The sequence below is a fragment of the Vombatus ursinus genome, unplaced genomic scaffold (genome assembly GCF_900497805.2).
Source record: "Vombatus ursinus unplaced genomic scaffold, bare-nosed wombat genome assembly UNPS02014941.1, whole genome shotgun sequence".
Classification (NCBI taxonomy): domain Eukaryota; kingdom Metazoa; phylum Chordata; class Mammalia; order Diprotodontia; family Vombatidae; genus Vombatus; species Vombatus ursinus.
In genome coordinates this window covers 5,271,818-5,288,155 of record NW_020954719.1, presented here as the reverse complement: position 1 = coordinate 5,288,155, position 16,338 = coordinate 5,271,818, and the positions used below count along the sequence as shown (strand labels likewise).

Below are 16,338 nucleotides of genomic sequence, written 5' to 3'. Positions count from 1 at the left end.
ATGGAAAACCAAGTATCTGCCCATAACAGACATTTAAAGAAATTATGGAGTTGCTTACCCATTACCCCAATAAACAAGTTCAGCCCAGTCCAAGCTCTAGGAAGGACAATAAGCAGAGCTATCTCTGCTTTGCTTTGTTTGATATCCGGGACCAGAATATCATGTAGTCGGTGAATTTATATGGAACTGAACTGAGGGTTCTGTTCAGGCTAGAAACAAACTAGATTTCTGGGTCCTCTGCATAGTGAATGACAGATGAATCTGTGGCTGTTGGATGGCATTGCTCAGGGGCTAGCTGTAAAGGAAGAAAGTAGAGGGTTGAGGATGGAGACTTACAATAAATAGGAAGTTGTCATGAGGTATGTCCTGTCATGCATAAGCCCTGGAAGGAAAGATTGAAATGGTATTGAAGAGTCAATGGTATTGAACTATGTTATGGAAATGCTTGTTTTATTCCATAAATTAAAAACAGAATTTAAAAAAATTTTAAAGTCAGTAGTGAGAGTATTGAAAGCTATGCAAATGTTAAGAGCAATCAGATAGAGAAATGTCTTGGTCTTGTCAGTAAAGAAGTCCCCAGTGACCTTAGTAATTATGGGTTTTGTGGAGTAGGGGTTGGGTAGGAGGGGGAAGATCGGGGAGGAAGAAATCAGGCTGGAGAGGAGCCAAGGACATACTGACTCTTGGTCAGAGTTGAAGGAGACGAAGTAGGAGTGGCAGAAGTCAGCTCGGTGATTAGTGTTCCTCCATAATTGTTCGACAACCATGAGTGCAGGAGCAGAGAAGTCAGTTTTTGTGGATGAGCTGCTAGTGAAGATTAGAAGCTTCATGGTAAAGGCAAACAAGGAAGTCCACACGAGGCACCAAAATGGGGGAATGTTGAAGGTATCAATAGTGAAGACCTCAAAAATAACTGAAAGGAGAAAAAGGAAAGAGGTCATTTGTTGTTCATTTAATGATTCCTTTAGAACCTAAGCGTGTGAATCAAGAATAATTTTCATAACTGCAATACAAATATACAAAGATACATTTCCACCTTGCCTTTAACATTTATTATATGTGTGACCTTGGAGAAGTTGTTTGTCTTGCTGAACCTCAGTTTCCCCATCTGTAAAATGAAAGCCTTGTAATAATCTTATGATGCCAACATCTTAGTTCTCCTGGTAGGAGAATTATGCACCTGTGCTTAGGACAGGGCTTCTTAATGTTTGTGTGTGTGTGTGTGTGTGTGTGTGGTATGATGGACCCTTATGACAGTCTGGTTGAGCCCATTGACCCCTTCTTAGGATAATGTTTTGTAAATAACTATAATAAATGATAAATTCCAATTAGAGGTTAGTTAAAATAAAGAAATAATTTTTCCCCATCCAAGTTCCTGGAACCCCTCTTGATCCCCCAAAATCTATCCATTGACTCCAGGAAAGGGAGAAGAGAATAAGCATTTATCTAGTGCCTTCTATGTGCCAGGCACTGTGCTAAGTACTTTTTATCTCATTCGATCCTCACAACAACCCTGGGAGATAGGTATTATTATTATCCCCATTTTACAGTTGAGGAAACAGGCAAATAGAGGTTAAGTGATTTGGCCAGGGTCACACATCTAATAAGTGTCTGAGACTAGATTTGAATTCAGGGCCCAGTGCTATATCTGCTGCTCTGACCTTAACCCCAGGGAAGAACCCTTGGTTAAGAAGAGAGAGAGAAATGTCACAGGATCATAGCTTTAGAGCTAAAAGGGACCTCAGAAGCTACTGAGTTTATCCTCATTTTACGAAAGACTTCTCAAAGCAGTCAAGGAAGGCCATAGGTATGAAATGCCAAGGAAGTAGCTAGGATAGGAATCAATAAGTTAATTGTTGGCAAATGACTAAAAGCGAGAGCAGGTTAACAAAGCCGTTTCTGAATTGTCCCCAGCAGTAGATGTCTGAATTTCAACTGATTGTGGGTAGTGCCCTACTTCTGGGAGATTGAGTGTAGATTTGGACATTAGCATCACCATGTATCTGGACAATAACATCCCTGCCCTCAGGACACAAAGTCTGCTTAAAGAGATATTCTATTTCCCCTGGAATCCCATGCTACCTCCACTCACAAGCCTGTTTAACCTCAGATAGCAATCAGATAAACTAAGTCTTTCAGATGCGGGAATCAGATAATGGAATATGCTATAATATGCTCCAAACTAAGTACTGGAATTTCTCTAAAACCTAAAACTGCATTGTCGACAAAGCCCACATGATGAATATTTGATCCTAGATCTAAAATATATGGGGTATATTTATGCTACAAAAGATCACTTATACAGATGTTAAGGCCCCTAAGGCTACCAACATATTCCCTTAAGTCCTGACCCACAGCAACCTATTGGATCTTCATGTCTCAGTTTCATGTTTTGGTCAGTAGGTCTTTGGCAGGAGAAGCAGGCAATGTCCTCCCTCACCCCTGGCTTTCTAGAAACTCCATTTATATTTAGCCTAGGACTGCCCTCCACCCCCATCCAGCTACTTCCCAGCTGGGTTTATAATTGCAGAGAATTACAGGGTCCCAGATCTGAGTGGGCAGAAGAGAAAACAGTTTCTTATGGAAACTGAAAGCTATGCTTTCTTCAAACCAGACTGGCTCACAGACCTTTAATATTTGTTAAGTAGGAAAGTTGGGCGGACATGGAATGGGCATGGGCAAGGAATTCAAGATGGGTAGACTGGTGGCCCTGAGGTAGTGGGAGCCACACTTTTGGGAGTCATCTTGGGGATGATAAGGACTGATTGGAAACTCAGAACTAGATGAAGTGTAGTTGAAAGGAAGGAAGAATTTAAGCTCAGGGCTGCTAGAGTGACTTTCCCTGCTCACTACCATTGGCTGGACCCTAAATATAGTTGTTGTTTTTGTTTTACTTTGTTTTGTTTTGTTTTGTTTTTCCCTAGCATCTGGAAGTCCTGCACTGTGGGCAGAAGTGGCTTTGATTGTGTGATTTTTTTTCAGACCACCTCTCCATCCTGTCTCATTACCTGCTCCCTTAGCCATGTAGGCTAGAATATTGCCCAGGCTATGATGCACCTTCTTCCTCCACCCATCCACTCCCAAAATTGTTGTATCTTCCTATTCTCCCTCTTCTCCTGCTTAGCAAAACAGACCCTTCAATCACTGTACACAGGCTAGGCTTTTCAGCAGAGTCTCCTCTCATTTTCTGATGAGAAACACCCTGGGCTCATCATTGCAAAATTTATTGTCAGTGTCAAATACAGGGCTATACAGTGTATTAGTAAGATCATCCCATCACTTTCTTTGCCTTCAGGGAAAAAAAAGACAACTTTTCCCTTAGCCTAGTTAGATAAGGATCTCATTTTGGCCTCTGGGGAAGAGATCATAGAATTATTAGAGCTAGAAAGGATCTTAGATAACATTTCATCCAAACCTTTCATTTGACAGATGAGGAAATTGAAACTAAATGACTTGTCCAAGGTCATGTAATTAGTTAGTGAGGAGGTGCTATTAGAACTGAGGTTTCCTGACTTTCAGTTCAGTGTTCTTTATATCATATAGCAAGCTCATTGGAGTTTCTCATGTCCCCAAGAGTTAACATTCTTCCTGCCATATAAGCTCAGTCTCTAGCTTCAATTTCAGTTCATTTTCTCCAGTTCTGTCTTCAGGGGAGACAATCAGTCACTATCTTATTTATAAAATTAAAAGAAAAGAAAAAACTTCTGAAATATGCAGGAAGGTACATATATCACTCAGCCTATTAAATGAGAAGAATATGTCAGCTGGAGATTTGGTCTTTATTGTCCCAGCTTTCTCCCTTCTGCACCTTTCCTCATCAGACATCCTTTTCCTATTGTCTAATTGGTAATTGGAAATTACCTATTATCCATTTTCACTGAGTGCAGAGCAAGAAGAAACTTAAGCTGTAGCAAAGGAGATTTAAATTAAACCCAGAAAACAAAGAACTTCCTGGTGATAAGGAAAATAAGGAAGGTCACGGAATTTCCTCTTCTTGGAAATCTTGCATAATAGGGTTAGAAGATGGTCTCTTCTTCCTAGAGATGGGGAGAGACTCAACAACTTCTATCATCAAAGGATTTTGGAGTGCCTGATCTATCCTGACTGAGAACTATTTAGAGTCTTTGGTCATGAGAGAAAGAAGTCAGTCCCTACTTTGGGGAACCTTGGAAGTTTTGCTTGAGAAGTACTTTTGTGATGATAATAATAATAACAACCAGCATTTATATATCACTTTAAGGTTTGTAAAGCACTTTACAAATATTATCTCATTTTATTCTCACACTATCTGGGAAGCAAGTACTATTTTACAGATGAGGAAATGTAAGCAGATTAAGTGTCTTGTCTAGTAAATGTCTATGGAGTTGCTATTTGAATTCTGGAAAATAACAAGCTCCTTGGTGTCCTCAGTTTCCGTGGCTCTGGAGGTATAACAGAAACATACCTGGAGCTGGGTTTCTTTAACTAGGTTCCTTCAACTTGTTTCTTTTTGAAAAAAATTTCATTATGTGTTTTGTGCATTTAGAAACATGATTCTAAAAAGGGGTCTATAGGCTTCATTAGACCAAAATGCCGAAGGGGTCCATGATACACATGAAAATAGGTCAAGAGCTCCTGCTTTAGAGCCTAGAGACCATACCAAAGAGTTTATGGAAGTAGGTAGGAAAAGAAATCATCCTTTCAACACTTTGGTCAATCTGCTTATTTGGGGGGGGGAATGGAAACTGAACTCTGTTTTGAACAGGTGAGATGTAATGGATGATTTCTGGTGGCTCAGTACATTTGGAGTGACCACTGAAGTGCCAAGTCCCTCTTAGTGGGAGAGAGAGGCTGGAAATCAATTCTTGTTCCCTCGCCCAGAGGAACATACAGCAAGAAACCAGTTTCACAGAATAACAAGATCTCTGAGTTGGAACAGACCAGTCTAACTCATATCTAAGTAAGAATCCCCTCTATGCCATGACTTAAGTGGTTATATAGCCTTTGCTTGAAGATTGTGAGATGGGGAACCCACTACCTCCAAGGTCATCCCAGTTGTGAAAGCCTTAACCTAGGGAATGGAATTTCTCTAAAACCCAAAACTATGTTGTAGACAAAACCCACCTGATCCTGGATCTAGAATATATGAAAGGTCACTCCTACAGGTGTTAAAGGCCCTGAAGACTACCAACCTCACCTCTGTCTGGTCAATTATAGCAAGGATACTTGAGTCCTAAGGTAGAAAGGTTTATTGTATCCCTTCAGGCAAGCAGAGTGCCTGTCCTACAGTCTTCCAGAAGGGTTTAGGATAGGTTGGGCTGTGATATCATGAAGACTGGATGTAAACCAAAATACTGACCTGTGAACCTGGCTCTTACTGCAACTCTGGATCTGTTATTGGGTTCCCTAGGTAATGTGAGAAGGGACCTCAAAGGAGTCCTGAGATCAAGGCATATCAAAACCAGCAGCTTCTCCTTCCTACAGCAATGGACCACCCTTCCTTTTGAGCTCTATCATTTAACTGCCTCATGACTATTTCTGGGATTCCATGCTGATTCTGGATGGTAGCCTTCTGTGAAGACTATAATAAATTATGCCCCGGGACATGGATGCAAAGGAAACAATGTCTAGTCTGAATAGATCTCTGCTGATCTCCCAACCAGAAGGATAGTTAGATATGACTGGTAGAGTGGGATCTGAAGTCAGACCCAGAAGTCTCAAACTTCCTAGAAGTGCAGGGCCAGTGATGGTGAAGTCCCACTTAGGGATGTTTCCTTGCTAAACCTCCAGCTATTTTAAATATATGTGTGTGTGTGTGTGTGTATGTATATATGTGTATGTATGTATGCATGTGTATATGGGTGTGCATATATGTATATATGTGTATATATACACACATATGTATGTGTGTATATGTATGTATATGTGTATGTATGTATATATCAGAAGGCAGCTAGGTGGTACAGTGGACTGGAATGTGGCCTGGAGTCAGAAAGACCTGATATCAAATCCAGCCTCAAACACCAACTTCTCTGTTTGCCTCAGTTTCCTCATTTGTAAAATGGAAATAATAATAACACCTATGTCCCAGGGTTGTTGTGAGGATCAAATTAGATAATAATTGTGAAGCACTTAGCACAGTGCCTGGCATATAGAACTATATAAATGTTATCTGCAGCTAGATGGCATAGTAGATCAAGCACAGGGCCTTGAGTCAGGAAGAACTGAGTTCAAATTCAGTCTCTGACATTTGCTAGGGGTATTAACCTGGGCAAGTTATTTAACCTCAGTTTTCTCAAATGAGGATAATAATAGTACCTACCTCTCAGGGTTTTGTGAGGATCAAATGAGATATTTGTCAGGTGCTTAATACAGCGCCTGGCATACAGTAGGCATTATATAAATGCTGATCATTATTGTTGTTTTATTGTTATTAGTTAAAAGTCAAGGTCTGATCCCAAGCCTCTTGCCTCTTAGCTATCCCTCCTTTTTTTCCTTTGGTGTAGGTGATAACTGTGCTCATGGCTTGGGCTTAATTCTTCTTTTTCTGTCTATGTCTGTGTCTGTCTGTCTCCATATATGTGTGTAACCATATATGTGTCTATATTCCTATGTGTGCATCTGTGTAACTATCCCTGTATGTATGGCTTTGTGTATAGTTGTGTATGTATGTCCTCCCAGAATCATTTTTTTTCTGGAATATCCCCCTAAATTAAAGCTGAGACCAGAAAGCATTCCCAGTCTGGTGGCTGTTCTGCCCTCTCAAAGGCAGCAAGGTGACCATGCTGAGGGAACAGAAAGGGAGAGTAGATTAAAATGTGGAAGTACATGAAGTGTGGTGAGTGATAAGGGTTCATACCAGTCCCATACCAATGAAGCATCCAATGAGTATTTATTGTGTATATTGTGTGCCAGAGCATGTGGTAGGTGCAGAGACAAGTATGTATGTGTATACATATACACATACTCTGTGTGTACATATAAGTGTGTGTGTGTGTGTGTGTGTGTGTACATATACATATATACCCGTAGCCTGTGGCAGCTAGGTGGCACAATGGTTAGAGCATGGAACAGGATTTAGGGAGATCTGAGTTCAAATCTAGCCTCAATTACTTACTAGCTGTGTGACCCTGTGTAACCATGTCACAAAGAGTCAGACACAACTGAGATGACTGAAAAACAACAATACATATAGCCTCCCCTGAACCCCCCAAACTCTATTTATTCTCTAATATATTCATATATGTGAATATACTAAATTTAAATATGCAATGTAAACATTTATAGTATAATAAAATGTTTGCATAAATATGAATATATTATATAACCAACAAAACACTTATAAACCATATTAATGTCATGTGAATGTGTTATAGAATATAATATACTCAGATTTAATATGAATAGACAATATATAAATATATGTATAATATAGCAATAAAATATATATGAATATATTACATAGTAAATAAAGGGGCTGGATTCAGAGAAGGCTATGTATAGAAGGTAGTACCTTAAGCTGTATCTTAGATGAAGAGAAGGAATCTGGGGGAAAAGAAGGAAAGGAAGGAGGGAAAGAGGAAGAGTATATTCCAGGAATAGGGAATAGCCAATGCAAAGGAGAGGAGACGGGAGATGGTTGTACCTTAGGAACAGAGAGACAGCCATTTTGGCTGGATCATGGAATGCAGGAAGGGCAGTAATGTATAATAGGATTTGAAATATAGATGGAGGCCAGATTGTGAAAGGCTTTAAAAGCTAAACAGAGGAGTTCATATTTTATCTGAGGGCAAGAGGAAGCCATTGGAGAAACTGAGAAGCAGAGTCATATGCTCAGACCTGTGACTTAGGAAAATCACTTTGGCAACTCAGTGGAAGAAGGATTGGAGTGGAAACAGTTTTGGATCAAGGATGCCAATTAGGAGGCCATTACAGTAGTCTAGATGAGAAGTGATGAGGGCCTGAAATAAGGCAATGGTTGGGTGAGTAGGAAGGAGGGGTCAGATTCAAGAATTGTTATAGAGGTAGAGACATCAAGATTCTACAACTGATTGGGTATATGGAGTGATGGAGAGTGAAAAGTGGAGGACAATTCTGAGATTACAAACCTAGGAGACGAGAAGAATGGTGGTGTCTTTAGCAGGAACAGGAAAGTTTGGAAAAGGAGTGGATTTTGGGGAAAAGATAATGAATGCTGAAGAATTATGGCAAGAGGTTTTGAGATAGAGGGAAGGGAAGAAATGGGAACTCATGATGGTAAAAGTCCTCAATTTTTACAGTAAGGTAAGAGTGGAGCTTCTCAGTTGAGAGGGCAGAAGGAGAAGAAGGTACGGGAAGCTTGAGGAGAGAAAGAAGATTTGAAAGGGCTTCTGTGAGACATGGGATGAGGAAGGAATGCCATGCTGCAAGGAAGGTCCAGTTGAAACTGATGAACATGAATTTATAATAGACCCTATCATTGTGGTTCTGTGACTTTCTCCAGCTCTGATTGTGAGTAAGAATGGAGGAGTAAGATAGTGAGAGTAATCTAGTACTGGGGTTTGGCAAGTGATGAGCAGAACAGGACAAAGGAATGAGGAATTTGAGAGTAGGAAACAGTGTAAAGTTGAATTGGTTAACTATAACATCAGAAAGGGAAGAAAGGAGTCAGAGGAGAGGGGTTGAAGGTTGAGATGAGGATGAACTGGTTTAGAGGTGAAGCATAGGGAGAGATGGAATGAGAAGTTATGGTCAGCTAGAGGAATGTCAGAATTTTTTATTAAGAAAGTGGAAAACTTGGTGTTTTCCATTGGTGACATCCAAGGTACGATCATCTCTGTGTTTGGCTAATGTAGGATTTCAGGAGACAAAAGAATTGGCAAGTTAGGGAGCTTGAGAGAGCATCAGCATGAATGTTAAAGTTTTCTGGTAAAGACAGGGGTTGGGGAGGAGAGAAAGTGTGTGACCTAGGTGCTGAGCACCTAGAAGAATGGTTTGGGGGTTGGTACACAACAAGCCACTTTGAACTGTATAGGATAAAAAGTTTGAATAGAATGAAATTCAAAGTAGCACAGATTATTGAGTGATGGCAGTGAAGAAAGGGCCTGGAAGTGGCAGTGGGGAGCAAGGTTTATCCCAAACTCCCCCTCCAGGACCATTGTATGTGTTGGGGTTGGGGGAAGGGTGAATGAAGGCATAGAAGGCATTTGTTAGAGAGGATGGCATACAATGTCACCTGGCGGAAGCCAAGTCTCAGTGAGAGCAAGTAGATGGAAAGAATATGAGAAGAAAAAATTCAGAATTAAGGAAAGTTTGTTCACTATGGTATGGGAATGCCAGAGAATGCAAAGGAATGATGTGTAGGGTTGAGGAAGAAAGAGATGAGAGACTAAGCAGTGGAGCTCGGGGATAGTTTGCTCATAGGAAGCTGCTAATTCAGTGATACAGGGATAGGGATAGTAACAGGTGGTGGGAGTCTGCTACTCATAGGGGGAGTAGTGGATGGCAGATGAATTATAATGCTCACAATCTCAAAGGAATGTTATTGCTGGACAATGGCCATGGATTTCTGAGACTGGGGTAGGGCAGGGTGTGACAGCTGATTCACTCTGGGCTGGGTGGGGGCAAGGCTCCTGGTGTTGTAACAAAGGAATTGAAATTGGGGCCTCTGACAATCCATGTGTCCAGAATACCCATGTGTAAGGGAAACCTTAGCTATGTGATCATGGCCATTTAAACTTTCTGAGCCTCAGACACCTACTAGCTATGTGACCATAATGAGTCAAAAACTCTCAAAGCCTCAGTTTCCTTATTTGTGAAATGAGAGAGTTGGACCAAATGACTTCTGAACCCTTTCTGTTCTAAATCTGATTCTTTAAACTACAGGGAACTGGGGCAATCACTGTTATCCCCAGCACCTGGACTGTGGGAACATTGAAGTTACCTAAATACCCTGGTTTGTGTGTGGACAAACTAAGACAAGCTTGCAACTTGTTAAAAGCAACCTTACTGATAAGAAAAGAAAATAAAGGAAAATTAAAGCCGTGGAAGTGGATGAGATTGTGGCAAATATAGTCTAGTTAGGAGGTAAGCATAGAGATTTAGAGCTAGATTCTAAATTTAGAGTTGTTCAACCTTTAGAGCAAAGGGTAATACTGGTAGGCCCCATCTCACAGAACTGGCATGGAGAAAGTGATTTACACATCTGTTAAAGAAATATGAGAGGCAAGGTGGTAAGCCAGCCTGGAATTGAGGGGGACCTGGGTCCAAGGCTCATCTATGACGTATACTGGCTATATGATTCTAAACAAGTCCAGGAAACTCTTTAAGACTCTAAGTTGCAAAGATGACAACCTGTATTAGTAGAGGGAGTTTCCTTACCTGGGAGTTCCCTGTAACAAGGAAATCACCAGTCTAGTCCTTATCAAATTGAGCACAAACCCTTCATTTTCAAAGGATCATAGATTTAAATCTGAAAGGAATCTCAGAGGACACCTAGTCCAAGCCCTTCATTTTACTGATGGGGAAACTGAGGTCCAGAGAGATTTAAGTGACTTTTCTAAGGTCACATATGTAGTAAAGTGTCAAAGATGAGATTTGGATCCAGGTTTTCTGACTCCAAAACCAGTGATTTTTCTACTTTATAACAGCTTCGTTCACTTTACAGACGAGGAAACTGAAACCCAGAGAGGTTAAACAAATTATCTGTGGCCATATAGAGGCACAGCAAGGATTCAAATCCAGGTCCTCTGACTCAAAATCTAGCAATTTTGCCATCCAGTCCTTTTCCTTTATTATCTACACTATCAGCAATGGATGCTGTATAAACCAGCTATATAGGCTTCCAACTCAAAGTCACTTGTGAAAGAGATAATGGATAGGTCTATTCCACAACTTTTCTTTTCCCTAATCTTCTCTCTAGATATGGGCCTCCATGCTCTTCCTTTTGTGTGCTGTGATTAATAGAAATAATAACTCATTTTTATTTATTGCTTTCTTCACAACAATTCACAACAGGTAGTGTATACCTGTTTGATGGATGAGGAAACAGGTTTGGAGATGTCAAGTGATTTGTTCAGGATAAATATTGGAGCCAGGGTTTCAACTCATGTCGCATGACTACAGTAATGTTTGCCCCATTCCATTAGGCTGTCACGGCACCAATGCTAGTCAGCATAGAGGAGAAAGAAGACAGAATACCTGAGTTCCAGTTCTGATTATGAAAGTTCACTTCTCTGTTTCCTTATCCTCATAAAATGAGGATAATAGTTGTATAATAATAATTATTATTATAGCTAGCATTTATATAGAGCTTTAAGGTTTTGCAACATGCATATATCATTTCATTTAATCCTCACAATAACCCTATGAGGTAGGTTCTATTGTCCCTATTTTATAGGTGAGGAAACTGAGGTAGACGTTTGTTAAGTGCTTTGCCCAGGTTCACATAGCTAAAAAGATTCTGAAGTAAGAGGACAGTGATTCTTTCCCAGTGTCTGTGTAGGTCTCCAATGAAGAGAGCTTGATTCTCCCCTGGCAATTCTGGAAGCCTTGTTAATGGGTGACAAGATCATGTCTGCCATTTCTGTTTTTCTGAGATCATTGACTTCATCATTTCTTATAGCACAGTAGTATTCTATTATAATCATATGCCACAACTTGTTCAGCCATTCCCCAATTTATCTCTTGGCAGGAGGAGCATGAAACGGAAGGCCCTATTCACTTGTCCCTTCAATGGTGACTGTCGCATCACCAAGGACAATCGGCGTCATTGCCAAGCCTGCCGACTGAAACGCTGTGTGGACATTGGCATGATGAAAGAATGTGAGTTCCTTGAGGGGAGATAGGGTGAAAAATAACAGATGGCTAAGCTGAGGATGGAGAGCCATGAAATCAGAGCCCATGGTAAGAGGTTTAGAGAGCAATTCTAGCTCCTGTTCTCATTCCACCACTGCCGGTAGGGTATATCTAGTTTGAGGTCTGGGACAAGGCGGGGAAGAGCCAGGTTACTGCTGTCCATGGTGTCCTTCACTTGAAGGACTCAGTCTGACTACACCTCTATGTCCAAGTCTCTGCCTGGGAATTGGTCGCTACAAGTCTGCACATTTCCTAGGTCCTACATGCAAGGGACTGAGTTCTAGGAACCTAATTGTCCTCTGGTTGGAGGCCTTGGGATAAAAGACTACAAAGGATTAAAAGAAGGTCAGAAGCAGTAGGGAAGCATCACTCGCTGGGCTTGGAAGGCCTGAAAAATCCCTGAGAAGTCATCTTTGGGTCTAGCTAATCCTGCCTTTTACAGTGACTCATACTTTTTGAGCTCAACTGGGTGCCTGAGGGCTGGCTCCTTGAAGAAACTATGGAAGGAGAGAAAGCAGAGAATTTCAGGAGCAAAGCTAAGGGAAATCTTGGAGGGTAGCCTAAACTTATGAAAGGGAGAGGATATAACCCCATAACGGAACTACTTAGGGCTGTCCTGGTGTTGCAGGTGAGGACCAAGATGAAAGATGTATAGAGATGATGGAATCTGGTTCAGAGTTAAAAATAACCCCCTGGACTTTGCCTTTGAGCTGTAGGCCTGGTTATTTTTTAACCAAAGCAGGAAATTAAATTGAACATAACCCTCCAAGGTGCCCCATTTCTGCTCCCCGGTCTAAGGTATAGTGAGTGGTTCTGTCCCAGCTTTTTTTATTCACCACCCTAGGATTATTGCTGCCTTTTCTGCCCTTGCTACCTCCTCCCCCTGGTCACCTAAAGATAGAGTCCTTGCCCTGCCTCAAAGAGAGGCTTGGATGAAAAAAAGGGGGAAGGGGCCTCTGAGGCCAAAATCTCTCAGATGTAGCCATGGAGGACTCCCTGGCTACAGTAGAGATTTGGACAAATGAGACAGGGAGATGTGTCAAGAATACAGAACTTGAGCTTTGGGAATTCTTTCAGTAAAGGAAAAAAAAAATTCCTCTCACCGTGGGGTCAAAGAGAAGAACTGAAGTCTTCATCTATGATACCAGTCTCATACTCTGCTATATAAACCACAAACCTTATTCCTAGCCCCTAGTCACTGGTCTTCAGTTGACACTTTAAATTCCTTAAAGACGTTTCTAGGCAGTGGTTCATTTTCACCTCCGCAGAGAACACATCAGGTCTGGACCTGCTGATTTTCGGGCCAGCACCTTGCCCTACCCAGGATAAGTGTTTGTCCTGAAGAAACTGGTGGCAGAAAGGTATGGGTGGCCTTCTGGACTTTTCCATTTATTAATTCAATCAACAAATATTTATTAAGCAGCTACTGCATACAGGGCACCATATTAGGTAGCATGCTGGATATGAAGGTCATATACTGAAGAAAGTGGCACTGAGTCTGTAAAATATACTGAATCTGAACACCTGAGTTCTTAGGATCAAAAGATCATAGGGCTGGAGCACCTCAGAGGCCATCTAGTTTAACCCCCTTATTTTACAGTCCTTAAGAACCAAAGGCCCAGGAAAGTTAAGTGATTTACCCAAAAGTTTTTCAGGTAATACACATCAGAGGTGGGATTCAAACCCAGGTCCTCTGACTCCAGACCCCATTCTCTGCACTGTACCATTTACCAACCATCTCTTGTGTTCCTAACTAGATTGTAAGAAACTCTCTTAGCCTCAGTTTTCATATCTGTAAAATGGAGATAATAATACCTGCCCTGCCTGCATCACATAGCTATTGTGAGAATCAATGAGATAATGTCTATGAAAGTGCTTTATAAACCATACCATATACTGCAAGGGAAAGGTATCATTGCTGGTAGTGAACTATTTAAATATAAGGTATCATTATTATAATCCTTGTACTTTGATAGAATCTGTGATCTCATTAATTTAGGTATTCCCTCTGCCAGTACATATTTCAACCCATCTAGGCCTTCTCTTCTAAGCAGTTCTCATCTTTCATCTCCTATAAATTTTCTATGAAGGGGAGAAGGGGAGGGACCAACTTAAGTTGTGATTAGAGAGGTAGAATGATTTGTCCAAGGTCATCCAGCTAGTTTAGATACATCTCCAACTCAAGTCACAAACTAGCCACACACAAAGCCACATCTAGAACTCAAACCACAAAGAACCTTGACCACACAAAGCCACATCTAGAACTCAGACAACAAAGAACTTTGACCACACAAAGCCACATCTGGAGCTCAAGTCTCTTGGCTGCCACTGTAGAGAGCCTTCCATTATACCACACACTTGAATCACACCTTGACGAGCTACTTGGGCCAACAGCGACGCTTGTGGAGAAGAGTTGCTTTGTAGGTTTTCTTAATCTGATGGCCAGAACCTCATTGCTCCATCTACAGCTTCATTTTCAGTCGGACTGAGATCCCTCCAAATCCCAGTGGGCCAGTCATCTTTCAGTCCCTTCCCACCACTTCTACCTTTCTCCCTACTAACATCCATCCTTCAGATAAGGAGAAGTGACAGTTGATAGGAAAGAGGAACAACAACTAAGTAAGTTGTGCAAGGCCTGTGCAAGGCCTGTGCAAGGCAAGAGTGCAGAGGAGAGCCAGCAATGCTTTAGTATGTGACTATCTTTCTGTAACTCCTCCAAAACGGACTAGGCCCATCTTTTGTCATCTTTGTCAATTGGTTACATATGAAGTGAAATCTCAGAATTATTTTGATTTATATTTTTCTTGTTAGTGATTTAGAGCAATCTTCCATATAGTTATTAATAGTTTGCATTTCTTCTTTTGAAAACCATTTATTTGTAACCTTTCACTACTTATCCATTGCTGTTGGTCTTATAAATTTCAAATATCAAACTTATCAGAGATATCTGAAAAATCTTTTCCCCCAATTTACAACTTAACTTTCTTATCCTTGTTTCATTGTTTATTCATGCAGAAGCTTTTCAGTTTCACAGGCGACCCCGGTTCCTGAGCTCTAAGCTTCCTGAATTCTGCTACACCCTCTTCCTCTCCCCCAGCATGTAGCAGCAGGACAAAAGGTGCCAAAGGTGGTACCCGGCCCCCCGCATGGCTATGACAGGTCTAGAGCATTTGGGGATGGGGAAATGGGAATCTGATTCACTATAAGGTGAGCGTAGGAGGAGAGGCCCATTGTCCCAGGTAAGACTGAACTGGATTAAGATCATGGCCAACAGGAATCAGGAGACCAAGGTTCTACTCTTTTTTGTTTGTTTGTTTTTTGCTCTTTGGTGAGGCAATCAGGGTTAAGTGACTTGCCCAGGGTCACATAGCTAGTAAGTGTCAACTGTCTGAAGTCACATTTGAACTCAGGTCCTCCTAACTCCAAGGCCAGAGCTCTATCCACTGTGCCACCTAGCTGCCCTCCAAGGTTCTACTCTTAATCCTGTCATGCATTGGCAGCACGACCTTGGGCAAGTAGTTAACCTCTTTGGACTGTAACTTCCTCATCAACAAAATGAGGGATTTGAACTAAGCAATCTGTAGGATCCCATTTACCTTTAAAATTCGGTTATACTGTATGATCTGTGACTCAACAACTAAAACTCAAGTGACTGTTCCAGCCTATAGCTCTATTGTTGCCTGAAACTCTACTTAACCTCCTAGGAAAGTACTTTGGAACCTTCAGTTTCCTTGGAGAGGAACCTGAAGGAGGTTTATTCCTTCTTAGTGGTTTGGAGATATACAAGGAAAGACGGTAGACTACCCTCTACCTCTCCCCCACACTCCTCAGACGTGTGCCAAGGAATCCCAGCTCAGCCTCTGCTGATAGTTGTATCCATGTATCCAACTGTATCTTTGCTGATTTTATCTGTAATCTTGAAGGCTGGGTTTACATCACACCAAAACCTAGACTTTTTCTGGCTAGAGCAGGGCCATAAACCAGGGAGACTCTACAGCCATTCCAAGAAAGAAGTATACTGGGAATAGGGGAAATACGAATGTTACTACCTTACCTGCTTTCGATGAAGCTTTCTTGGTCTCCATTTGGCAGGTGCTGTCAGCTAAAGTAACTCCTAGACACCTCTGCCAGGCATCTAGGTGCATTCATCCTCTATCTCCAGGTACTTTTAGGTCTGTGTATCCAAGCTAAAGATTTTTTTTTCTTTTTATGAGCTGTCCCTTTTCTTTCATGCACCCAGTCTGAGGTTATCAGTTACCACAATCTAGATTTTACAACTGAGATGTCCCTTATCTCACTACTATCCCGCCCTGTCCTGTTGTATAACTTTCCACATGTATATATCTTGTTCTTCTCATTGTAAACTACTTGTTATGTTCCTTAGTATCCCTTCTCATCATCTCTGTGCCATCATCTTTGTATCTTAGTATCCCCCACCATCATCCCCAGTCTACAGTCCTCAGTCTTGCCTCTGCACTCTCATACCACTTATTACCTTTGTACATTGGGCAATTACTGATTCAT

The 16,338-nt window shown here is 41.3% G+C and overlaps 1 protein-coding gene across 1 annotated transcript in view; it reads left to right on the top strand.

Annotated features, from left to right (window-relative positions):
* The window catches only part of VDR (vitamin D receptor), a 91,834-nt gene that overhangs the window by 47,445 nt on the left and 28,051 nt on the right, over window positions 1–16,338 (top strand). The window contains exon 5 of the mRNA XM_027844264.1: window positions 11,651–11,781. Coding sequence (XP_027700065.1) covers window positions 11,651–11,781 — 131 coding nt within the window. The remainder of the gene's footprint in view (window positions 1–11,650; window positions 11,782–16,338) is intronic.